General features: G+C 40.4%; 1 protein-coding gene across 1 annotated transcript in view; it reads left to right on the forward strand.

The window, feature by feature from the left end:
- The window catches only part of CCDC14 (coiled-coil domain containing 14), a 142,772-nt gene that overhangs the window by 60,884 nt on the left and 62,223 nt on the right, over nt 1-19,665 (forward strand). The window contains exon 6 of the mRNA XM_053712123.1: nt 11,342-11,483. Within this exon, the coding sequence (XP_053568098.1) occupies nt 11,342-11,483 (142 nt within the window). The remainder of the gene's footprint in view (nt 1-11,341; nt 11,484-19,665) is intronic.

Here is a 19,665-nt window from a genome sequence, read left to right on the forward strand (position 1 = left end):
GCCCCTTCATTATGTCCTAATCCTAAGAATTCTAAGGAGAAATCGTTGCATTCTTTGGATGTTGTTAGAGCTTTGAAATATTATGTTGAAGCTACTAAATCTTTCCGAAAGACTTCTAGTCTATTTGTTATCTTTTCCGGTTCTAGAAAAGGCCAGAAAGCTTCTGCCATTTCTTTGGCATCTTGGTTGAAATCTTTAATTCATCTCGCCTATGTTGAGTCGGGTAACACTCCGCCTCAGAGAATTACAGCTCATTCTACTAGGTCAGTTTCTACTTCCTGGGCGTTTAGGAATGAAGCTTCGGTTGATCAGATTTGCAAAGCAGCAACTTGGTCCTCTTTGCATACTTTTACTAAATTCTACCATTTTGATGTATTTTCTTCTTCTGAAGCAGTTTTTGGTAGAAAAGTACTTCAGGCAGCGGTTTCAGTTTGAATCTTCTGCTTCTGTTTTTCGTTAAACTTTATTTTGGGTGTGGATTATTTTCAGCAGGAATTGGTTGTCTTTATTTTATCCCTCCCTCTCTAGTGACTCTTGTGTGGAAAGATCCACATCTTGGGTAATCATTATCCCATACGTCACTAGCTCATGGACTCTTGCTAATTACATGAAAGAAAACATAATTTATGTAAGAACTTACCTGATAAATTCATTTCTTTCATATTAGCAAGAGTCCATGAGGCCCGCCCTTTTTTTGTGGTGGTTATGATTTTGTATAAAGCACAATTATTCCAATTCCTTATTTTATATGCTTTCGCACTTTTTTATCACCCCACTTCTTGGCTATTCGTTAAACTGAATTGTGGGTGTGGTGAGGGGTGTATTTGTAGGCATTTTGAGGTTTGGGAAACTTTGCCCCTCCTGGTAGGAATGTATATCCCATACGTCACTAGCTCATGGACTCTTGCTAATATGAAAGAAATGAATTTATCAGGTAAGTTCTTACATAAATTATGTTTTTAAATTGTACCGCTATTTACCCTTGGTTAAACCCCTGTCTTAATGTAATGCAATAGTTAACTAAACAGGATAGTCCAAGTGCTGGGCAAGATTGGCTTTATTCTTTCTGATATTTCTTACTTTTATCTCTCTCTTATATTCCTCTTGACTTTGACCAGTAGTTTAATAAATTAACAATCTCCCTGCACCTTGTTCCTGCAAATAATGCTAAGAAAAGCAGGAACAAGAGGACCTGTGTAATTGTTATATCTTTGGTGCTGCTAGTTTTATATTACTTGAGTGTGTGTATGTGTGTGTATATATGTGTGTGTGTATGTATATATATATATATATATATATATATATAATATATATATATATATATATCTATATCTTTTTCTTGATTGGGACCTTCTTAGGGCTAAGATGTTATCTCAATCTGTCTCTTGTTCAGGAGATTTCTATTTTTATGTCCGTGACATCTTGTATGGTCCTAGGTCGGATGTTTCTTTTTAAAGAAAAACAAAATCCTATCTCTCTGGGAGTGATTGTTCCGGTTTCCGTGGCGGAACAGCGTCAAGGATTCTATTCAATCCTGTTTGTGGTTCCCAAGAAAGAGGGAACTTTCTGTCCCATATTGGAACTCAAGTGTCTCAACAAATTTCTTAAGGTTCTGTCCTTCAAAATGGAGACTATTCGTTGCATTCTACCCTTGGTTCAGGAGGGTCAGTTCTTGACTACCATAGACCTGAAAAAAGTGTATCTTCATTTTCCCATTCATAGGGAACACCACCAATTCCTGCGGTTTGCCCTTCTAGATAAACAATTCGCGGTGGTCACCAGTTTGTGGTACTTACCTTTGGTTTGCTATGGCTCTTTGAATATTACAAGGGTTCTAGGGGCCCTTTTGACGGTGGTCAGATCTCAGGGAATAGCGGTGGCGCCATACCTGGACGACATCTTGGTTCAGGTGCCGTCTTTTCAGTTAGCAAGATCTCATACATAAATGTTGATATTTATTCTACGTTCCCACAGGTGGAATGTGAATCTGGAGAAGAGTTCCCTGGTGGCAGACACCAGGTTGTGTTTCTTTTGAACGATTATAGACTCTCTGTCCATGAAGATGTTTCTGACGGAGGTCAGGAAATCCAATCTTCTTGCTTCTTTCACGTCAGTCCTCTATCCGTCCATCAGTGGCTCAGTGTATGGAAGAAATTGGTCTAATGGTTGCTTCCATCGACATTATTCCTTTTTGCTCTGTTCGATCTGAGACCCCTACAGTTATGCATGCTCAGACCACTCGGATCTCTTGCAGAGGATAGCTCTGGATCCCCCAACAAGAGATTCTCTTTCTTGGTGGATTTTGCAGGACCATCTGTCTCAGGGTACATGCTTCCTGAGACCATCCTGGGTGATTGTGACCATGGACACCAACCTGTCAGGCTGGGGAGCAGTTTGGGGTCCTTTAAAGGCTCTGGGTCTTTGGACTCGAGAGGAGTCTTCTCTCCCCATAAACTTCCTAGAGTTAAGAGCAATCTTCAATGCCTTATCAACTTGGCCTAAACTAGCTTTGGTCTGGTTTATCAGATTCCAATCAGACAACTTCACCTTGGTGGAATACATCAACCACGAGGGAGGAACTCGGAGTTCGTTAGCAATGAAGGAGTTGACTCACATTCTCCCATGGTTGGAGTCTCACAATTGTCTCCTCTCTGACATTGACAACCCAGGGGTGGACGACTGGAAGACAGATTTGTTTTTTTTATGCAGGTAGACCTTTCATCCCGAGGAGTGGGCTCTCCATCCGGAGGTTTTCACAATGTTAACCCTCAGGTGGGGGGTTCTGGAGTTGGATCTGATAGCGTCGCGTCTAGAACGCCAAGCTTCCAAAGTACGGTTCAAGATCAAGAGATATACTAGCCGCTTTGATTGTCGCTCGGTGCCTTGGAACTTCAGGTTTGCTTACCCCCCCCCCATGGAGGTTGCCTTTGAGGAAGGACCTTCTACTTCAGGGTCCCTTCCTCCATCCAAATATAGATTCTCTGAAGCTGACTGCTTGGAGATTGAACGCCTAGTCTTGGCTAGGCGTGGTTTTTCTGAGAAGGTCTCTTATACCATGCTTCAGGCTCATAGACTTGTTACCCGTAGGATTTACCGTAAGGTATGGCGTAAATACTTTTCATTGGTGTTAATTGAAGAGTTTCTCTTGAAGCAGGGTGAGGATTCCTCAAATTTTGTCTTTTCTTCAGAAGGGCCTGGAGAAAGTCTTATCAGTCAGCACTCTGAAGGGTCAGATCTCTGCACAGTCTATTCTTTTGCACAAACGTCTGTCAGATCTGCCAGATGTACAATCCTTTGTGCAGGTCTTGGTCAGAATCAGGCCTGTGTTTAAACTTTTTGCTCTCTTTGGAGCCTTATTCTTGTTCTTAAAAGTTCTGTAGCAGGCTCCGTTTTGAGCCTATGCATTGTTGATATTAAGTTGTTGGAAAGTTTTTTTTTCTCCTTGCTATTTCTTCTGCTCGCAGAGTTTCCAAGCTTTTCGGCTCTGCAGTGGGATTCCCCTTAACTTATTTTTCATGCGCATAAGGCGGGTCTTCCCAAAGTAGTATCGGATCTCTATATCAATCAGGAAATTGTTGTTCCTTCTTTTTGTCCTGATCCTTCTTCTCAAGAGGATCACCTGTTGCATAGCCTGGATCTTGTGCGTATTCCAAACTTTTCCTTCAAGCAACTAAAGATTTTCGGCAATCATCTGCACTGTTCGTTCTTTTCTCTGATAAACGTAAGGGTCAGAAGGCTACTTCTCTTTCTCTCTGGTTGAGAAGTGTAATCAGGTTGGCTTATGAGACAGCTGGACAGCATTGTTTTTTTTTTAGACATAATGCTATTGCACACTAGACCACAGTATAGTGTGAACATAACATTTATATTTATTGACAAACAAAACAAAATTGTGTGACTCGCTTTATTGCGATATTCGCTTTATTGAGGTGGTCTGGAATCGAACCTGCAATATCTCTGAGGTATGCCTATATATCATTTTTTGTTTCAAGCCTTCCTTGAAATAATCGGTTCTATTTGTTGGTGCAGCTAATCTGATGTTACCATCCTGAGTTGTGATTGGTAAAACTCTGCTTTAGTCACAGAAAGTTACAGCTTTCTCTATAAATGTCTCACTTTTGCATAGAGATCTTTATTGTGAACTTACAGAGCTGTATGTGTGGACTTCTAGAAAACCAAGTAGTATAAGGCAAAATGTAAACATCTGCTCTTTAAACAGCAGCAGCAGTGGTAGAACTGCATCTGGAATTCACTGCAGCTGTTTGCAGCAGATTTTAAATCCACTGTTTATAATTTATTTAGTTATGTTGGAAAATGTGAGATTGCTTGTCTGAGTATTTTAAATAAAATCTGAACATTTCTCTTTTCTGAATCTCAAGTAAATAAGCCAAATACAGTATATTCAAAGGAAACTTGGTTTATGATATCAAGATGTACTACATTCAGACTCCTCTTTACTGCTTTCTCTCTTTTTGGTTCATAATAGCCACTTGCTTGTAGGTCATGTATACAATGAGTATTTATAGATTTCCCTCTGTTTTTTCAGTTACAAATTGGTTATTTCTGTGTGTCTTTTCTATATGCCTGGTGTTGTTATTAAATGACACCTTGTGATGTGGTTCATCTGTGTGATATGGACTCCATTCCTATAGATCTTATTATTGATATTATTGGGCAATAAGAGTGCTGAATCCCCTCTCTTTCAGAATTAGGCTTTATAATCAGTGTTTCTCAATCACACTCTTTAAAGGGACACTGAACCCAAATTTTTTCTTTTGTAATTCAGAAAGAGCATGCCAATTTAAGCAACTTTCTAATTTACTCCTATTATCAATTTTTCTTCGTTCTCTTGCTATCATCATTTGAAAAAGAAGGCATTTAACCTTTTTTTTGGTTTCAGTACTCTGTACAGCACTTTTTTATTGGTGGATGAATTTATCCACCAGTCAGCGAGGACAACCCAGGTTGTTCACCAAAAATGGGCCGGCATCTAAACTTACATTCTTGCATTTCAAATAAAGATACCAAGAGAATGAAGAAAATTTGATAATAGGAGTAATTTAGAAAGTTGCTTAAAATTTCATTCTTAATCTGAATCACAAAATAATTTTTCTTTCATGTAATTAGCAAGAGTCCATGAGCTAGTGACGTATGGGATATACATTCCTACCAGGAGGGGCAAAGTTTCCCAAACCTCAAAATGCCTATAAATACACCCCTCACCACACCCACAATTCAGTTTTTACAAACTTTGCCTCCGATGGAGGTGGTGAAGTAAGTTTGTGCTAGATTCTACGTTGATATGCGCTCCGCAGCAAGTTGGAGCCCGGTTTTCCTCTCAGCGTGCAGTGAATGTCAGAGGGATGTGAGGAGAGTATTGCCTATTTGAATGCAGTGATCTCCTTCTACGGGGTCTATTTCATAGGTTCTCTGTTATCGGTCGTAGAGATTCATCTCTTACCTCCCTTTTCAGATCGACGATATACTCTTATATATACCATTACCTCTGCTGATTCTCGTTTCAGTACTGGTTTGGCTTTCTACAAACATGTAGATGAGTGTCCTGGGGTAAGTAAATCTTATTTTCTGTGACACTCTAAGCTATGGTTGGGCACTTTGTTTATAAAGTTCTAAATATATGTATTCAAACATTTATTTGCCTTGACTCAGAATGTTCAACTTTCCTTATTTTTCAGACAGTCAGTTTCATATTTGGGATTATGCATTTGAATTATTCATTTTTTCTTACCTTCAATTCAATTTGACTCTTTTTTCCCTGTGGGCTGTTAGGCTCGCGGGGGCTGAAAATGCTTCATTTTATTGCGTCATTCTTGGCGCAGACTTTTTTGGCGCAAAAAATTCTTTTCCGTTTCCGGCGTCATACGTGTCGCCGGAAGTTGCGTCATTTTTTGACGTTATTTTGCGCCAAAAATGTCGGCGTTCCGGATGTGGCGTCATTTTTTGCGCCAAAAGCATTTAGGCGCCAAATAATGTGGGCGTCTTATTTGGCGCTAAAAAATATGGGCGTCGCTTTTGTCTCCACATTATTTAAGTCTCATTTTTCATTGCTTCTGGTTGCTAGAAGCTTGTTCTTTGGCATTTTTTCCCATTCCTGAAACTGTCATTTAAGGAATTTGATCAATTTTGCTTTATATGTTGTTTTTTCTCTTACATATTGCAAGATGTCTCACGTTGCATCTGAGTCAGAAGATACTACAGGAAAATCGCTGTCTAGTGCTGGATCTACCAAAGCTAAGTGTATCTGCTGTAAACTTTCGGTAGCTATTCCTCCGGCTGTTGTTTGTATTAATTGTCATGACAAACTTGTTAATGCAGATAATATTTCCTTTAGTAAAGTACCATTGTCTGTTGCAGTTCCTTCAACATCTAAGGTGCAGAATGTTCCTGATAACATAAGAGATTTTGTTTCTGAATCCATCAAGAAGGCTATGTCTGTTATTTCTCCTTCTAGTAAACGTAAAAAATCTTTTAAAACTTCTCTCCCTACAGATGAATTTTTAAATGAACATCATCATTCTGATTCTGATGACTCTCTTCTGGTTCAGAGGATTCTGTTTCAGAGATTGATGCTGATAAATCTTCATATTTATTTAAAAATGGAATTTATTCGTTTTTTACTTAAAGAAGTATTAATTGCTTTAGAAATAGAGGATTCTGGTCCTCTTGATACTAATTCTAAACGTTTAGATAAGGTATTTAAATCTCCTGTGGTTATTCCAGAAGTTTTTCCTGTTCCTAATGCTATTTCTGCAGTAATTTCCAAAGAATGGGATAAATTGGGTAATTCATTTACTCCTTTTAAACGTTTTAAGCAATTGTATCCTGTACCGTCTGACAGGTTAGAATTTTGGGACAAAATCCCTAAAGTTGATGGGGCTATTTCTACCCTTGCTAAACGTACTACCATTCCTACGTCAGATGGTACTTCGTTTAAAGATCCTTTAGATAGGAAAATTGAATCCTTTCTAAGAAAAGCTTATCTGTGTTCAGGTAATCTTCTTAGACCTGCTATATCATTGGCTGATGTTGCTGCAGCTTCAACTTTTTGGTTGGAAACTTTAGCGCAACAAGTAACAAATCATGATTCTCATGATATTATTATTCTTCTTCAGCATGCTATTAATTTTATCTGTGATGCCATTTTTTATATTATCAGAGTTGATGTCAGGTTTATGTCTCTAGCTATTTTAGCTATAAGAGCATTATGGCTTAAGACTTGGAATGCTGATATGGCTTCTAAATCAACTCTACTTTCTATTTCTTTCCAGGGTAACAAATTATTTGGTTCTCAGTTGGATTCTATTATCTCAACTGTTACTGGTGGGAAAGGAACTTTTTTACCACAGGATAAAAAATCTAAAGGTAAAAACAGGGCTAATAATCGTTTTCGTTCCTTTCGTTTCAACAAAGAACAAAAGCCTGATCCTTCATCCTCAGGAGCAGTTTCAGTTTGGAAACCATCTCCAGTCTGGAATAAATCCAAGCCTGCTAGAAAGGCAAAGCCTGCTTCTAAGTCCACATGAAGGTGCGGCCCTCATTCCAGCTCAGCTGGTAGGGGGCAGGTTACGTTTTTTCAAAGAAATTTGGATCAATTCTGTTCACAATCTTTGGATTCAGAACATTGTTTCAGAAGGGTACAGAATTGGTTTCAAGATGAGACCTCCTGCAAAGAGATTTTTTCTTTCCTGTGTCCCAGTAAATCCAGTGAAAGCTCAAGCATTTCTGAATTGTGTTTCAGATCTAGAGTTGGCTGGAGTAATTATGCCAGTTCCAGTTCCGGAACAGGGGATGGGGTTTTATTCAAATCTCTTCATTGTACCAAAGAAGGAGAATTCCTTCAGAACAGTTCTGGATCTAAAAATATTGAATCGTTATGTAAGGATACCAACGTTCAAGATGGTAACTGTAAGGACTATCTTGCCTTTTGTTCAGCAAGGGAATTATATGTCCACAATAGATTTACAGGATGCATATCTGCATATTCCGATTCATCCAGATCATTATCAGTTCCTGAGATTCTCTTTTCTGGACAAGCATTACCAGTTTGTGGCTCTACCGTTTGGCCTAGCTACAGCTCCAAGAATTTTTTCAAAGGTTCTCGGTGCCCTTCTGTCTGTAATCAGAGAACAGGGTATTGTGTTATTTCCTTATTTGGACGATATCTTGGTACTTGCTCAGTCTTTACATTTAGCAGAATCTCATACGAATCGACTTGTGTTGTTTCTTCAAGATCATGGTTGGAGGATCAATTTACCAAAAAGTTCATTGATTCCTCAGACAAGGGTAACCTTTCTGGGTTTCCAGATAGATTCAGTGTCCATGACTCTGTCTTTAACAGACAAGAGACGTCTAAAATTGATTGCAGCTTGTCGAAACCTTCAGTCACAATCATTCCCTTCGGTAGCCTTATGCATGGAAATTCTAGGTCTTATGACTGCTGCATCGGACGCGATCCCCTTTGCTCGTTTTCACATGCGACCTCTTCAGCTCTGTATGCTGAATCAATGGTGTAAGGATTACACAAAGATATCTCAATTCATATCTTTAAAACCGATTATTCGACACTCTCTAACGTGGTGGACAGATCACCATCGTTTAATTCAGGGGGCTTCTTTTGTGCTTCCGACCTGGACTGTAATTTCAACAGATGCAAGTCTCACAGGTTGGGGAGCTGTGTGGGGATCTCTGACGGCACAAGGAGTTTGGGAATCTCAGGAGGTGAGATTACCGATCAATATTTTGGAACTCCGTGCAATTTTCAGAGCTCTTCAGTTTTGGCCTCTTCTGAAGAGAGAATCGTTCATTTGTTTTCAGACAAACAATGTCACAACTGTGGCATACATCAATCATCAAGGAGGGACTCACAGTCCTCTGGCTATGAAAGAAGTATCTCGAATTTTGGTTTGGGCGGAATCCAGCTCCTGTCTAATCTCTGCGGTTCATATCCCAGGTATAGACAATTGGGAAGCGGATTATCTCAGTCGCCAAACGTTGCATCCGGGCGAATGGTCTCTTCACCCAGAGGTATTTCTTCAGATTGTTCAAATGTGGGAACTTCCAGAAATAGATCTGATGGCGTCTCATCTAAACAAGAAACTTCCCAGGTATCTGTCCAGATCCCGGGATCCTCAGGCGGAGGCAGTGGATGCATTATCACTTCCTTGGAAGTATCATCCTGCCTATATCTTTCCGCCTCTAGTTCTTCTTCCAAGAGTAATCTCCAAGATTCTGAAGGAATGCTCGTTTGTTCTGCTGGTAGCTCCGGCATGGCCTCACAGGTTTTGGTATGCGGATCTTGTCCGGATGGCCTCTTGCCAACCGTGGACTCTTCCGTTAAGACCAGACCTTCTGTCTCAAGGTCCTTTTTTCCATCAGGATCTGAAATCCTTAAATTTAAAGGTATGGAGATTGAACGCTTGATTCTTGGTCAAAGAGGTTTCTCTGACTCTGTGATTAATACTATGTTACAGGCTCGTAAATCTGTATATAGAGAGATATATTATAGAGTCTGGAAGACTTATATTTCTTGGTGTCTTTCTAATCATTTTTCTTGGCATTCTTTTTGAATACCGAGAATATTACAGTTTCTTCAGGATGGTTTAGATAAGGGTTTGTCCGCAAGTTCCTTGAAAGGACAAATCTCTGCTCTTTCTGTTCTTTTTCACAGAAAGATTGCTATTCTTCCTGATATTCATTGTTTTGTACAAGCTTTGGTTCGTATAAAGCCTGTCATTAAGTCAATTTCTCCTCCTTGGAGTTTGAATTTGGTTCTGGGGGCTCTTCAAGCTCCTCCATTTGAACCTATGCATTCATTGGACATTAAATTACTTTCTTGGAAAGTTTTGTTCCTTTTGGCCATCTCTTCTGCCAGAAGAGTTTCTGAATTATCTGCTCTTTCTTGTGAGTCTCCTTTTCTGATTTTTCATCAGGATAAGGCGGTGTTGCGAACTTCTTTTGAATTTTTACCTAAAGTTGTGAATTCCAACAACATTAGTAGAGAAATTGTGGTTCCTTCATTATGTCCTAATCCTAAGAATTCTAAGGAGAAATCGTTGCATTCTTTGGATGTTGTTAGAGCTTTGAAATATTATGTTGAAGCTACTAAATCTTTCCGAAAGACTTCTAGTCTATTTGTTATCTTTTCCGGTTCTAGAAAAGGCCAGAAAGCTTCTGCCATTTCTTTGGCATCTTGGTTGAAATCTTTAATTCATCTTGCCTATGTTGAGTCGGGTAAAACTCCGCCTCAGAGGATTACAGCTCATTCTACTAGGTCAGTTTCTACTTCCTGGGCGTTTAGGAATGAAGCTTCGGTTGATCAGATTTGCAAAGCAGCAACTTGGTCCTCTTTGCATACTTTTACTAAATTCTACCATTTTGATGTATTTTCTTCTTCTGAAGCAGTTTTTGGTAGAAAAGTACTTCAGGCAGCGGTTTCAGTTTGAATCTTCTGCTTATGTTTTTCATTAAACTTTATTTTGGGTGTGGATTATTTTCAGCAGGAATTGGCTGTCTTTATTTTATCCCTCCCTCTCTAGTGACTCTTGTGTGGAAAGATCCACATCTTGGGTAATCATTATCCCATACGTCACTAGCTCATGGACTCTTGCTAATTACATGAAAGAAAACATAATTTATGTAAGAACTTACCTGATAAATTCATTTCTTTCATATTAGCAAGAGTCCATGAGGCCCGCCCTTTTTTTGTGGTGGTTATGATTTTGTATAAAGCACAATTATTCCAATTCCTTATTTTATATGCTTTCGCACTTTTTTATCACCCCACTTCTTGGCTATTCGTTAAACTGAATTGTGGGTGTGGTGAGGGGTGTATTTATAGGCATTTTGAGGTTTGGGAAACTTTGCCCCTCCTGGTAGGAATGTATATCCCATACTTCACTAGCTCATGGACTCTTGCTAATATGAAAGAAATGAATTTATCAGGTAAGTTCTTACATAAATTATGTTTTTTGGGTACAGTGTCCCTTTAAGGAACTATTACAGACTAGATTTCAATTATTTCCCTGCTTTAAACTGTTGCAATAGTTGAACTACTAAACGTTGTCAGAATGGAAATATTTAAAATCTGGCTTGTTAGGGTGTACCACACAATGCACCATTCAGCAAGTACCTGGACTCTGGATGTTTCTGGTATTTTTAATTAGTAGGAATCAAAGTACCAATAATTATTACCTATGTTTTTAAATTTAGCAGTTCCTCCAAAATCTTATTTGTCAAAGTATTTGTGCCTCTCTTTTCATTGTAATAGCCATTTTTCACACTTATTTTACATGAATTCTGATTTCCTACATTTGCCCTTTAGACGATGGAGAAGCCTTGCGCCTGATTACAGAACTGGAGCACAGTGTATCACTGCTTCCAGCAGTAGTTGGAAGCACAAATGTACATGCTGAAATAGCCCTTGCACTTCAACCTCTAAGGAGTGAAAATGCCCAGCTGCGCAGGTGAGCATTTGCTTTACTGAACAGTATTGTATATTATTTGTGAAAAATAATATCTTTGCAAGTCCTCTGTTATCATGATTGGCCTTTTATGTTAGGGACATATACCTTTTTAAATGCAAATAGTTAAGGGGACATAAAAGTATTTTACTTATTGCATTATAACTTACGTATGGCTGTTTTAACCCTTGAAAAGTGATTAATGTCCCTTTAAATATGAGGCTAAACACAAAATACAGTTTGAAAGCATAGTATTGAGGTAATGAGGTTATTCATCAGCACCATGTTGACATCTATATTTCACTATATTCCAGTGTTGATTTGTTTGCATATGTGCAGCAACTCACTTCCGATACCTGCAGTGTAACCTAGGTTCCAAAATGGCGGCACTCATGATTAGAGGGACATGCATTAAATGTACTTAGTGTTTAGTGCTCACACCAGAGAAGCAATGCACTACATTTCCATAGCTGAAAACAGCCATTTAGCCAATGATTAGTGGCATAAAATTAGAAAAAAATGCTGCGAAAATAAAAAAAACTCCCAATTTCTATGCTTCTTTTGGTAAAGGTGTATTTTAGCGTCCCAAATTCTGAAGGTACCACATCCCACCGTTGGAGGGGGGACGAGACCATAGATAGGTTCCCAGCGGCGGTTGCGACGCCCAGGAACAATATTGGAACAAAGTTTTGCGGAGCCCATGAATGATATTGGGAAAAGAGCGATCTGTTCCAATACCTGCCCCCAGCGCCGTAACTGCTTTTGGGAACTTATCCATGGTCTCCCCCCTCACATTACCTCTCTGAAGTAATTCCCACGGTAAAAACCCCAAGGCAGAACACTGTGCAATCTCATCGCAGAAACTGTATGTGTCTGCAGAAAGACCGGCCATGACGGTTAAAAAAATAAAAAATTTGCCTGCACCTTAATTTCTACCTGCAGGTGTCACTGTTCCATTCTGTCTGTGAAAATATTTACTATGTTCCCCTTTTCAATTTCCTCTCCCTTCCTGAACTCCAGTGCGGTACTGGGTAACAGCACATTGCAGAAAAGGTAAGTCAGGGCTTAACAATTTTTTGTATAGGAGTCTAGGAGCCAACCAATATACTTAGGAGCCAGATTTAGTTTTTTAATAAATGTGTGTTAATATGTGTGTGTGTGTGTGTGTGTGTTTTTATATATATATATATTTAGAGAGAGACTCCTTTCTAAGTGCCATCCTTTATGAAGCATATAGTATATATCAGCAGTATAAGTGTGGAGCAGCAGCCCCTCCAAAATAAGCATATAGACCCCAGCAGTACAGTAGAGCAGGTTCCCAGGCAGACTGACACTGTGGGAACGTACAGCAGACATCAGCGAGGCTGTACATGAACCTGTCCTCATGCACACTGAGTAAGGTCAAAAACTGCAGAAAATGTTTCACTAAAATAAATCTCATTGCAGAAAATGAAAAAAAGTTCTGCCTCTGGGGGTAAAAATATAACATGTTTAGGTAAATGTGGAGGAGTTGATATCCATGGTCACCTTCCAAATTTAGTACTATAAAATACACTGTTATGTTTTTTTCAAGATCTACAGTTTGCACGAATATTAGCATTGTATTTTGACTGCATTTCATTTTGAATATGCAGGAAAATACGACGCAATTTAAAAAGAGCCTGATTGAGATATGTGTAGTTAATTTTTGAATAGAGGCCAGTTATGTTTCTATTAATAGTATTATAGCTTAAAGGGACAGTCTACAATAGATTTTTTATTGTTTTAAAAGATAGATAATCCCTTTATTACCCATTCCCCAGTTTTGCATAACCAACACAGTTATATTAATACACTTACCTTGTATCTAAGCATCTTCTGACAGCCCCCCGATCACATGACTTTGTATTTATTATCTATTGACTTGCAGTTAGTACTGTTTTGTGCTAAATCTTAAATATCTTCTCGGACGTGAACACATTATCTATATGGCCCACATGAACTAGCAGTCTCCTGTTGTGAAAAGCAAATACAAAAGCATGTGATTAGGAGGCTGTCAATAGAGCCTTTGAAACAGGCAGACATTTAGAGGTTAAAAGGGCAAGTCAACCAAAAAATGATCATAACTTATGTAGATAGTGTATTAAAAGATTTGTCCACCAACATGTAGCCCAATTTTGTTGTCAATATAGTTAGCAAGTAAAAAGACTTACTAGTTCTCCACCGGACGTTTTGAAATGGCCGCCTGACCCCTCCTTTCCCTAACGTCATCCAGCCTTAATTTTCAGCTTGCACTGAATGCATTTGTTGATCCTGTGCGTTCCCGTGTTTCGCACATGCGCAATGTGCCGTTTTCGGCAAGGGATCTTTTAAAAAATTCCTGACAATGGGGGGAACTTCTGGGCAGCGGCCAAGACAGGTTGCTAGATTGTTTGCTGCTTCACACCATCGCATCAATCTGCACAAAAAGCTTATTTTACTTCTCCATCAAGCATTACGTTTGACTTTATACTCTACAGCAGAAAGAGTCCTTTCCAAGGATACCACTTTTTTCTTCTTAAATGGAAAGAGTCCACAGCTACATTCATTACTTTTGGGAAATAAGAACCTGGCCACCAGGAGGAGGCAAAGACAACCCAGCCAAAGGCTTAAATACTCCTCCCACTCCCCTCATCCCCCAGTCATTCTTTGCCTTTCGTCCCAGGACTAGTCCTGCTAGTAGGATTTCTTCTGTTAAGTGTGATCAGTCCACGGGTCATCATTACTTCTGGGATATTACTCCTCCCCAACAGGAAGTGCAAGAGGATTCACCCAGCAGAGCTGCATATAGCTCCTCCCCTCTACGTCACTCCCAGTCATTCTCTTGCACCCAACGACTAGATAGGATGTGTGAGAGGACTATGGTGATTATACTTAGTTTTATATCTTCAATCAAAAGTTTGTTATTTTAAAATAGCACCGGAGTGTGTTATTATCTCTCTGGCAGAGTTTGAAGAAGAATCTACCAGAGTTTTTGTTATGATTTTAGCCGGAGTAGTTAAGATCATATTGCTGTTTCTCGGCCATCTGAGGAGAGGTAAACTTCAGATCAGGGGACAGCGGGCAGATGAATCTGCATAGAGGTATGTAGCAGTTTTTATTTTCTGACAATGGAATTGATGAGAAAATCCTGCCATACCGATATAATGTCATGTATGTATACTTTACACTTCAGTATTCTGGGGAATGGTACTTCACTAGAATTACACTGTAAGAAATACATAAAGCTGTTTAATAACTAGAGATTATGTTTAACGTTTTTGCTGGAATGTAAAATCGTTTTCATTTGCTGAGGTACTGAGTGAATAAATGTTTGGGCACTATTTTTCCACTTGGCAGTTGCTTAATCTGTTTTCTGACAGTTTCTGTTCTCCCTCACTGCTGTGTGTGAGGGGGAGGGGCCGTTTTTTGGCGCTTTTACTACGCATCTAATATTTCAGTCAGCAACTCATTGTATTCCCTGCATGATCCGGTTCATCTCTACAGAGCTCAGGGGTCTTCAAAACTTATTTTGAGGGAGGTAATTTCTCTCAGCAGAGCTGTGAGAATTATAGTTTGACTGAGTTAAAAAACGTTTATTCTGTAATTTGTTTCTGCTTTCAGAATTTGTTATCTTTGCTAATGGGATTTAACCTTTGCTAAAGTTGTGTTGTTTACAAGGATTGAGGCTATAACTGTTTCAATTTATTAATTTTTCAACTGTCATAGATATTCTGTGCTTCTTAAAGGCACAGTACGTTTTAATATTATTCTAATTGAATTGTATTTCCAAGTTGCAAGTTTATTTGCTAGTGTGTTAAACATGTCTGATTCAGAGGATGATACCTGTGTCATTTGTTGCAATGCCAAAGTGGAGCCCAATAGAAATTTATGTACTAACTGTATTGATGCTACTTTAAATAAAAGTCAATCTGTACAAATTGAACAAATTTCACCAAACAACGAGGGGAGAGTTATGCCGACTAACTCGCCTCACGTGTCAGTACCTACATCTCCCGCTCAGAGGGAGGTGCGTGATATTGTAGCGCCGAGTACATCTGGGCGGCCATTACAAATCACATTACAGGATATGGCTACTGTTATGACTGAGGTTTTAGCTAAATTACCAGAACTAAGAGGTAAGCGTGATCACTCTGGGGTGAGAACAGAGTGCGCTGATAATATTAGGGCCATGTCAGACACTGCGTCACAGGTGGCAGAACATGAGGACGGAGAACTTCATTCTGTGGGTGACGGTTCTGATCCAAATAGATTGGATTCAGATATTTCAAATTTTAAATTTAAACTGGAAAACCTCCGTGTATTACTAGGGGAGGTGTTAGCGGCTCTGAATGATTGTAACACAGTTGCAATACCAGAGAAAATGTGTAGGTTGGATAAATATTTTGCGGTACCGACGAGTACTGAGGTTTTTCCTATACCTAAGAGACTTACTGAAATTGTTACTAAGGAGTGGGATAGACCCGGTGTGCCGTTCTCACCCCCTCCGATATTTAGAAAAATGTTTCCAATAGACGCCACCACAAGGGACTTATGGCAAACGGTCCCTAAGGTGGAGGGAGCAGTTTCTACCTTAGCTAAGCGTACCACTATCCCGGTGGAGGATAGCTGTGCTTTTTCAGATCCAATGGATAAAAAGTTAGAGGGTTACCTTAAGAAAATGTTTGTTCAACAAGGTTTTATATTGCAACCCCTTGCATGCATTGCGCCGATCACGGCTGCAGCGGCATTCTGGATTGAGTCTCTGGAAGAGAACATTGGTTCAGCTACTCTGGACGACATTACGGACAGGCTTAGAGTCCTTAAACTAGCTAATTCATTCATTTCGGAGGCCGTAGTACATCTTACTAAACTTACGGCGAAGAATTCAGGATTCGCCATTCAGGCACGCAGGGCGCTGTGGCTAAAATCCTGGTCAGCTGATGTTACTTCTAAGTCTAAATTGCTTAGTATACCTTTCAAAGGGCAGACCTTATTCGGGCCCGGGTTGAAAGAGATTATCGCTGACATTACAGGAGGTAAAGGCCATGCCCTGCCTCAGGACAAAGCCAAAGCCAAGACTAGACAGTCTAATTTTCGTTCCTTTCGTAATTTCAAAGCAGGAGCAGCATCAACTTCCTCTGCACCAAAACAGGAAGGAGCTGTTGCTCGCTACAGACAAGGCTGGAAACCTAACCAGTCCTGGAACAAGGGCAAGCAGACTAGGAAACCTGCTGCTGCCCCTAAAACAGCATGAATTGAGGGCCCCCGATCCGGGATCGGATCTAGTGGGGGGGCAGACTTTCTCTCTTCGCCCAGGCTTGGGCAAGAGATGTTCAGGATCCCTGGGCGCTAGAGATAATATCTCAGGGATACCTTCTGGACTTCAAATACTCTCCTCCAAGAGAGAGATTTCATCTGTCAAGATTGTCAACAATCCAGACAAAGAAAGAGGCGTTTCTACGCTGCGTACAAGAGCTCTTGTTAATGGGAGTAATCCATCCAGTTCCACGATCGGAACAGGGACAGGGGTTTTACTCAAATCTGTTTGTGGTTCCCAAAAAAGAGGGAACTTTCAGACCAATCCTGGACTTAAAGATCCTAAACAAATTCCTAAGAGTCCCATCGTTCAAGATGGAGACTATTCGGACAATTTTACCTATGATCCAAGAGGGTCAGTACATGACCACTGTAGATTTAAAAGATGCTTACCTTCACATACCGATTCACAAAGATCATTATCGGTACCTAAGGTTTGCCTTCCTAGACAGGCATTACCAGTTTGTGGCTCTTCCATTCGGATTGGCTACAGCTCCAAGAATCTTCACAAAGGTTCTGGGTGCTCTTCTGGCGGTACTAAGACCGCGGGGAATCTCGGTAGCTCCATACCTAGACGACATTCTGATACAAGCTTCAAGCTTTCAAACTGCCAAGTCTCATACAGAGTTAGTGCTGGCATTTCTAAGGTCACATGGATGGAAGGTGAACGAAAAGAAAAGTTCACTCGTTCCACTCACAAGAGTTCCCTTCCTGGGGACTCTTATAGATTCTGTAGAAATGAAGATTTACCTGACAGAGGACAGGCTAACAAGACTTCAAAGTGCTTGCCGCACCCTTCATTCCATTCAACACCCGTCAGTGGCTCAATGCATGGAGGTAATCGGCTTAATGGTAGCGGCAATGGACATAGTACCCTTTGCACGCTTACACCTCAGACCACTGCAACTGTGCATGCTAAGTCAGTGGAATGGGGATTACTCAGACTTATCCCCTTCTCTGAATCTGGATCAAGAGACCAGAAATTCTCTTCTATGGTGGCTTTCTCGGCCACATCTGTCCAGAGGGATGCCATTCAGCAGACCAGACTGGACAATTGTAACAACAGACGCCAGCCTTCTAGGTTGGGGTGCCGTCTGGAATTCCCTGAAGGCTCAGGGACAATGGAGTCAGGAGGAGAGTCTCCTGCCAATAAACATTCTGGAATTGAGAGCAGTTCTCAATGCCCTCCTGGCTTGGCCCCAGTTGACAACTCGGGGGTTCATCAGGTTTCAGTCGGACAACATCACGACTGTAGCTTACATCAACCATCAGGGAGGGACAAGAAGCTCCCTAGCTATGATGGAAGTATCAAAGATAATTCGCTGGGCAGAGTCTCACTCTTGCCAGCTGTCAGCAATCCACATCCCGGGAGTGGAGAACTGGGAGGCGGATTTCTTAAGTCGTCAGACTTTTCATCCGGGGGAGTGGGAACTTCATCCGGAGGTCTTTGCCCAAATACTTCGACGTTGGGGCAAACCAGAGATAGATCTCATGGCGTCGCGACAGAACGCCAAGCTTCCTCGTTACGGGTCCAGATCCAGGGATCCAGGAGCAGTCCTGATAGATGCTCTGACAGCACCTTGGGACTTCAGGATGGCTTACGTGTTTCCACCCTTCCCGTTGCTTCCTCGATTGATTGCCAGAATCAAACAAGAGAGAGCATCAGTGATTCTAATAGCACCTGCGTGGCCACGCAGGACTTGGTATGCAGACCTGGTGGACATGTCATCCTGTCCACCTTGGTCTCTACCTCTGAAACAGGACCTTCTGATACAGGGTCCCTTCAAACATCAAAATCTAACTTCTCTGAAGCTGACTGCTTGGAAATTGAACGCTTGATTTTATCAAGACGTGGTTTTTCTGAGTCAGTTATTGATACCTTAATACAGGCTAGGAAACCTGTTACCAGAAAGATTTACCATAAGATATGGCGTAAATACCTATATTGGTGTGAATCCAAAGGTTACTCTTGGAGTAAGGTTAGGATTCCTAGGATATTGTCTTTTCTACAAGAAGGTTTAGAAAAGGGTTTATCTGCTAGTTCATTAAAGGGACAGATCTCAGCTCTGTCCATTCTGTTACACAAACGTCTGTCAGAAGTTCCTGACGTCCAGGCTTTTTGTCAGGCTTTGGCCAGGATTAAGCCTGTGTTTAAAACTGTTGCTCCACCATGGAGTTTAAACCTTGTTCTTAATGTTTTACAGGGCGTTCCGTTTGAACCCCTTCATTCCATTGATATAAAGTTGTTATCTTGGAAAGTTCTATTTTTAATGGCTATTTCCTCGGCTCGAAGAGTCTCTGAATTATCAGCCTTACATTGTGATTCTCCTTATTTGATTTTTCATTCGGATAAGGTAGTCCTGCGTACTAAACCTGGGTTCTTACCTAAGGTAGTTACTAACAGGAATATCAATCAAGAGATTGTTGTTCCTTCTTTATGCCCAAATCCTTCTTCAAAGAAGGAACGTCTACTGCACAACCTGGATGTAGTCCGTGCTCTAAAATTTTACTTACAGGCAACTAAGGAATTTCGACAAACGTCTTCTCTGTTTGTCATTTACTCTGGGCAGAGGAGAGGTCAAAAAGCTTCCGCTACCTCTCTTTCTTTTTGGCTTCGTAGCATAATTCGTTTAGCTTATGAGACTGCTGGACAGCAGCCTCCTGAAAGAATTACAGCTCATTCTACTAGAGCTGTGGCTTCCACTTGGGCCTTCAAGAATGAGGCCTCTGTTGAACAGATTTGCAAGGCTGCAACTTGGTCTTCGCTTCATACTTTTTCCAAATTTTACAAATTTGACACTTTTGCTTCCTCGGAGGCTATTTTTGGGAGAAAGGTTCTTCAGGCAGTGGTTCCTTCTGTATAAAGAGC

This window comes from Bombina bombina, chromosome 1 (genome assembly GCF_027579735.1).
Source record: "Bombina bombina isolate aBomBom1 chromosome 1, aBomBom1.pri, whole genome shotgun sequence".
Classification (NCBI taxonomy): Eukaryota; Metazoa; Chordata; class Amphibia; order Anura; family Bombinatoridae; genus Bombina; species Bombina bombina.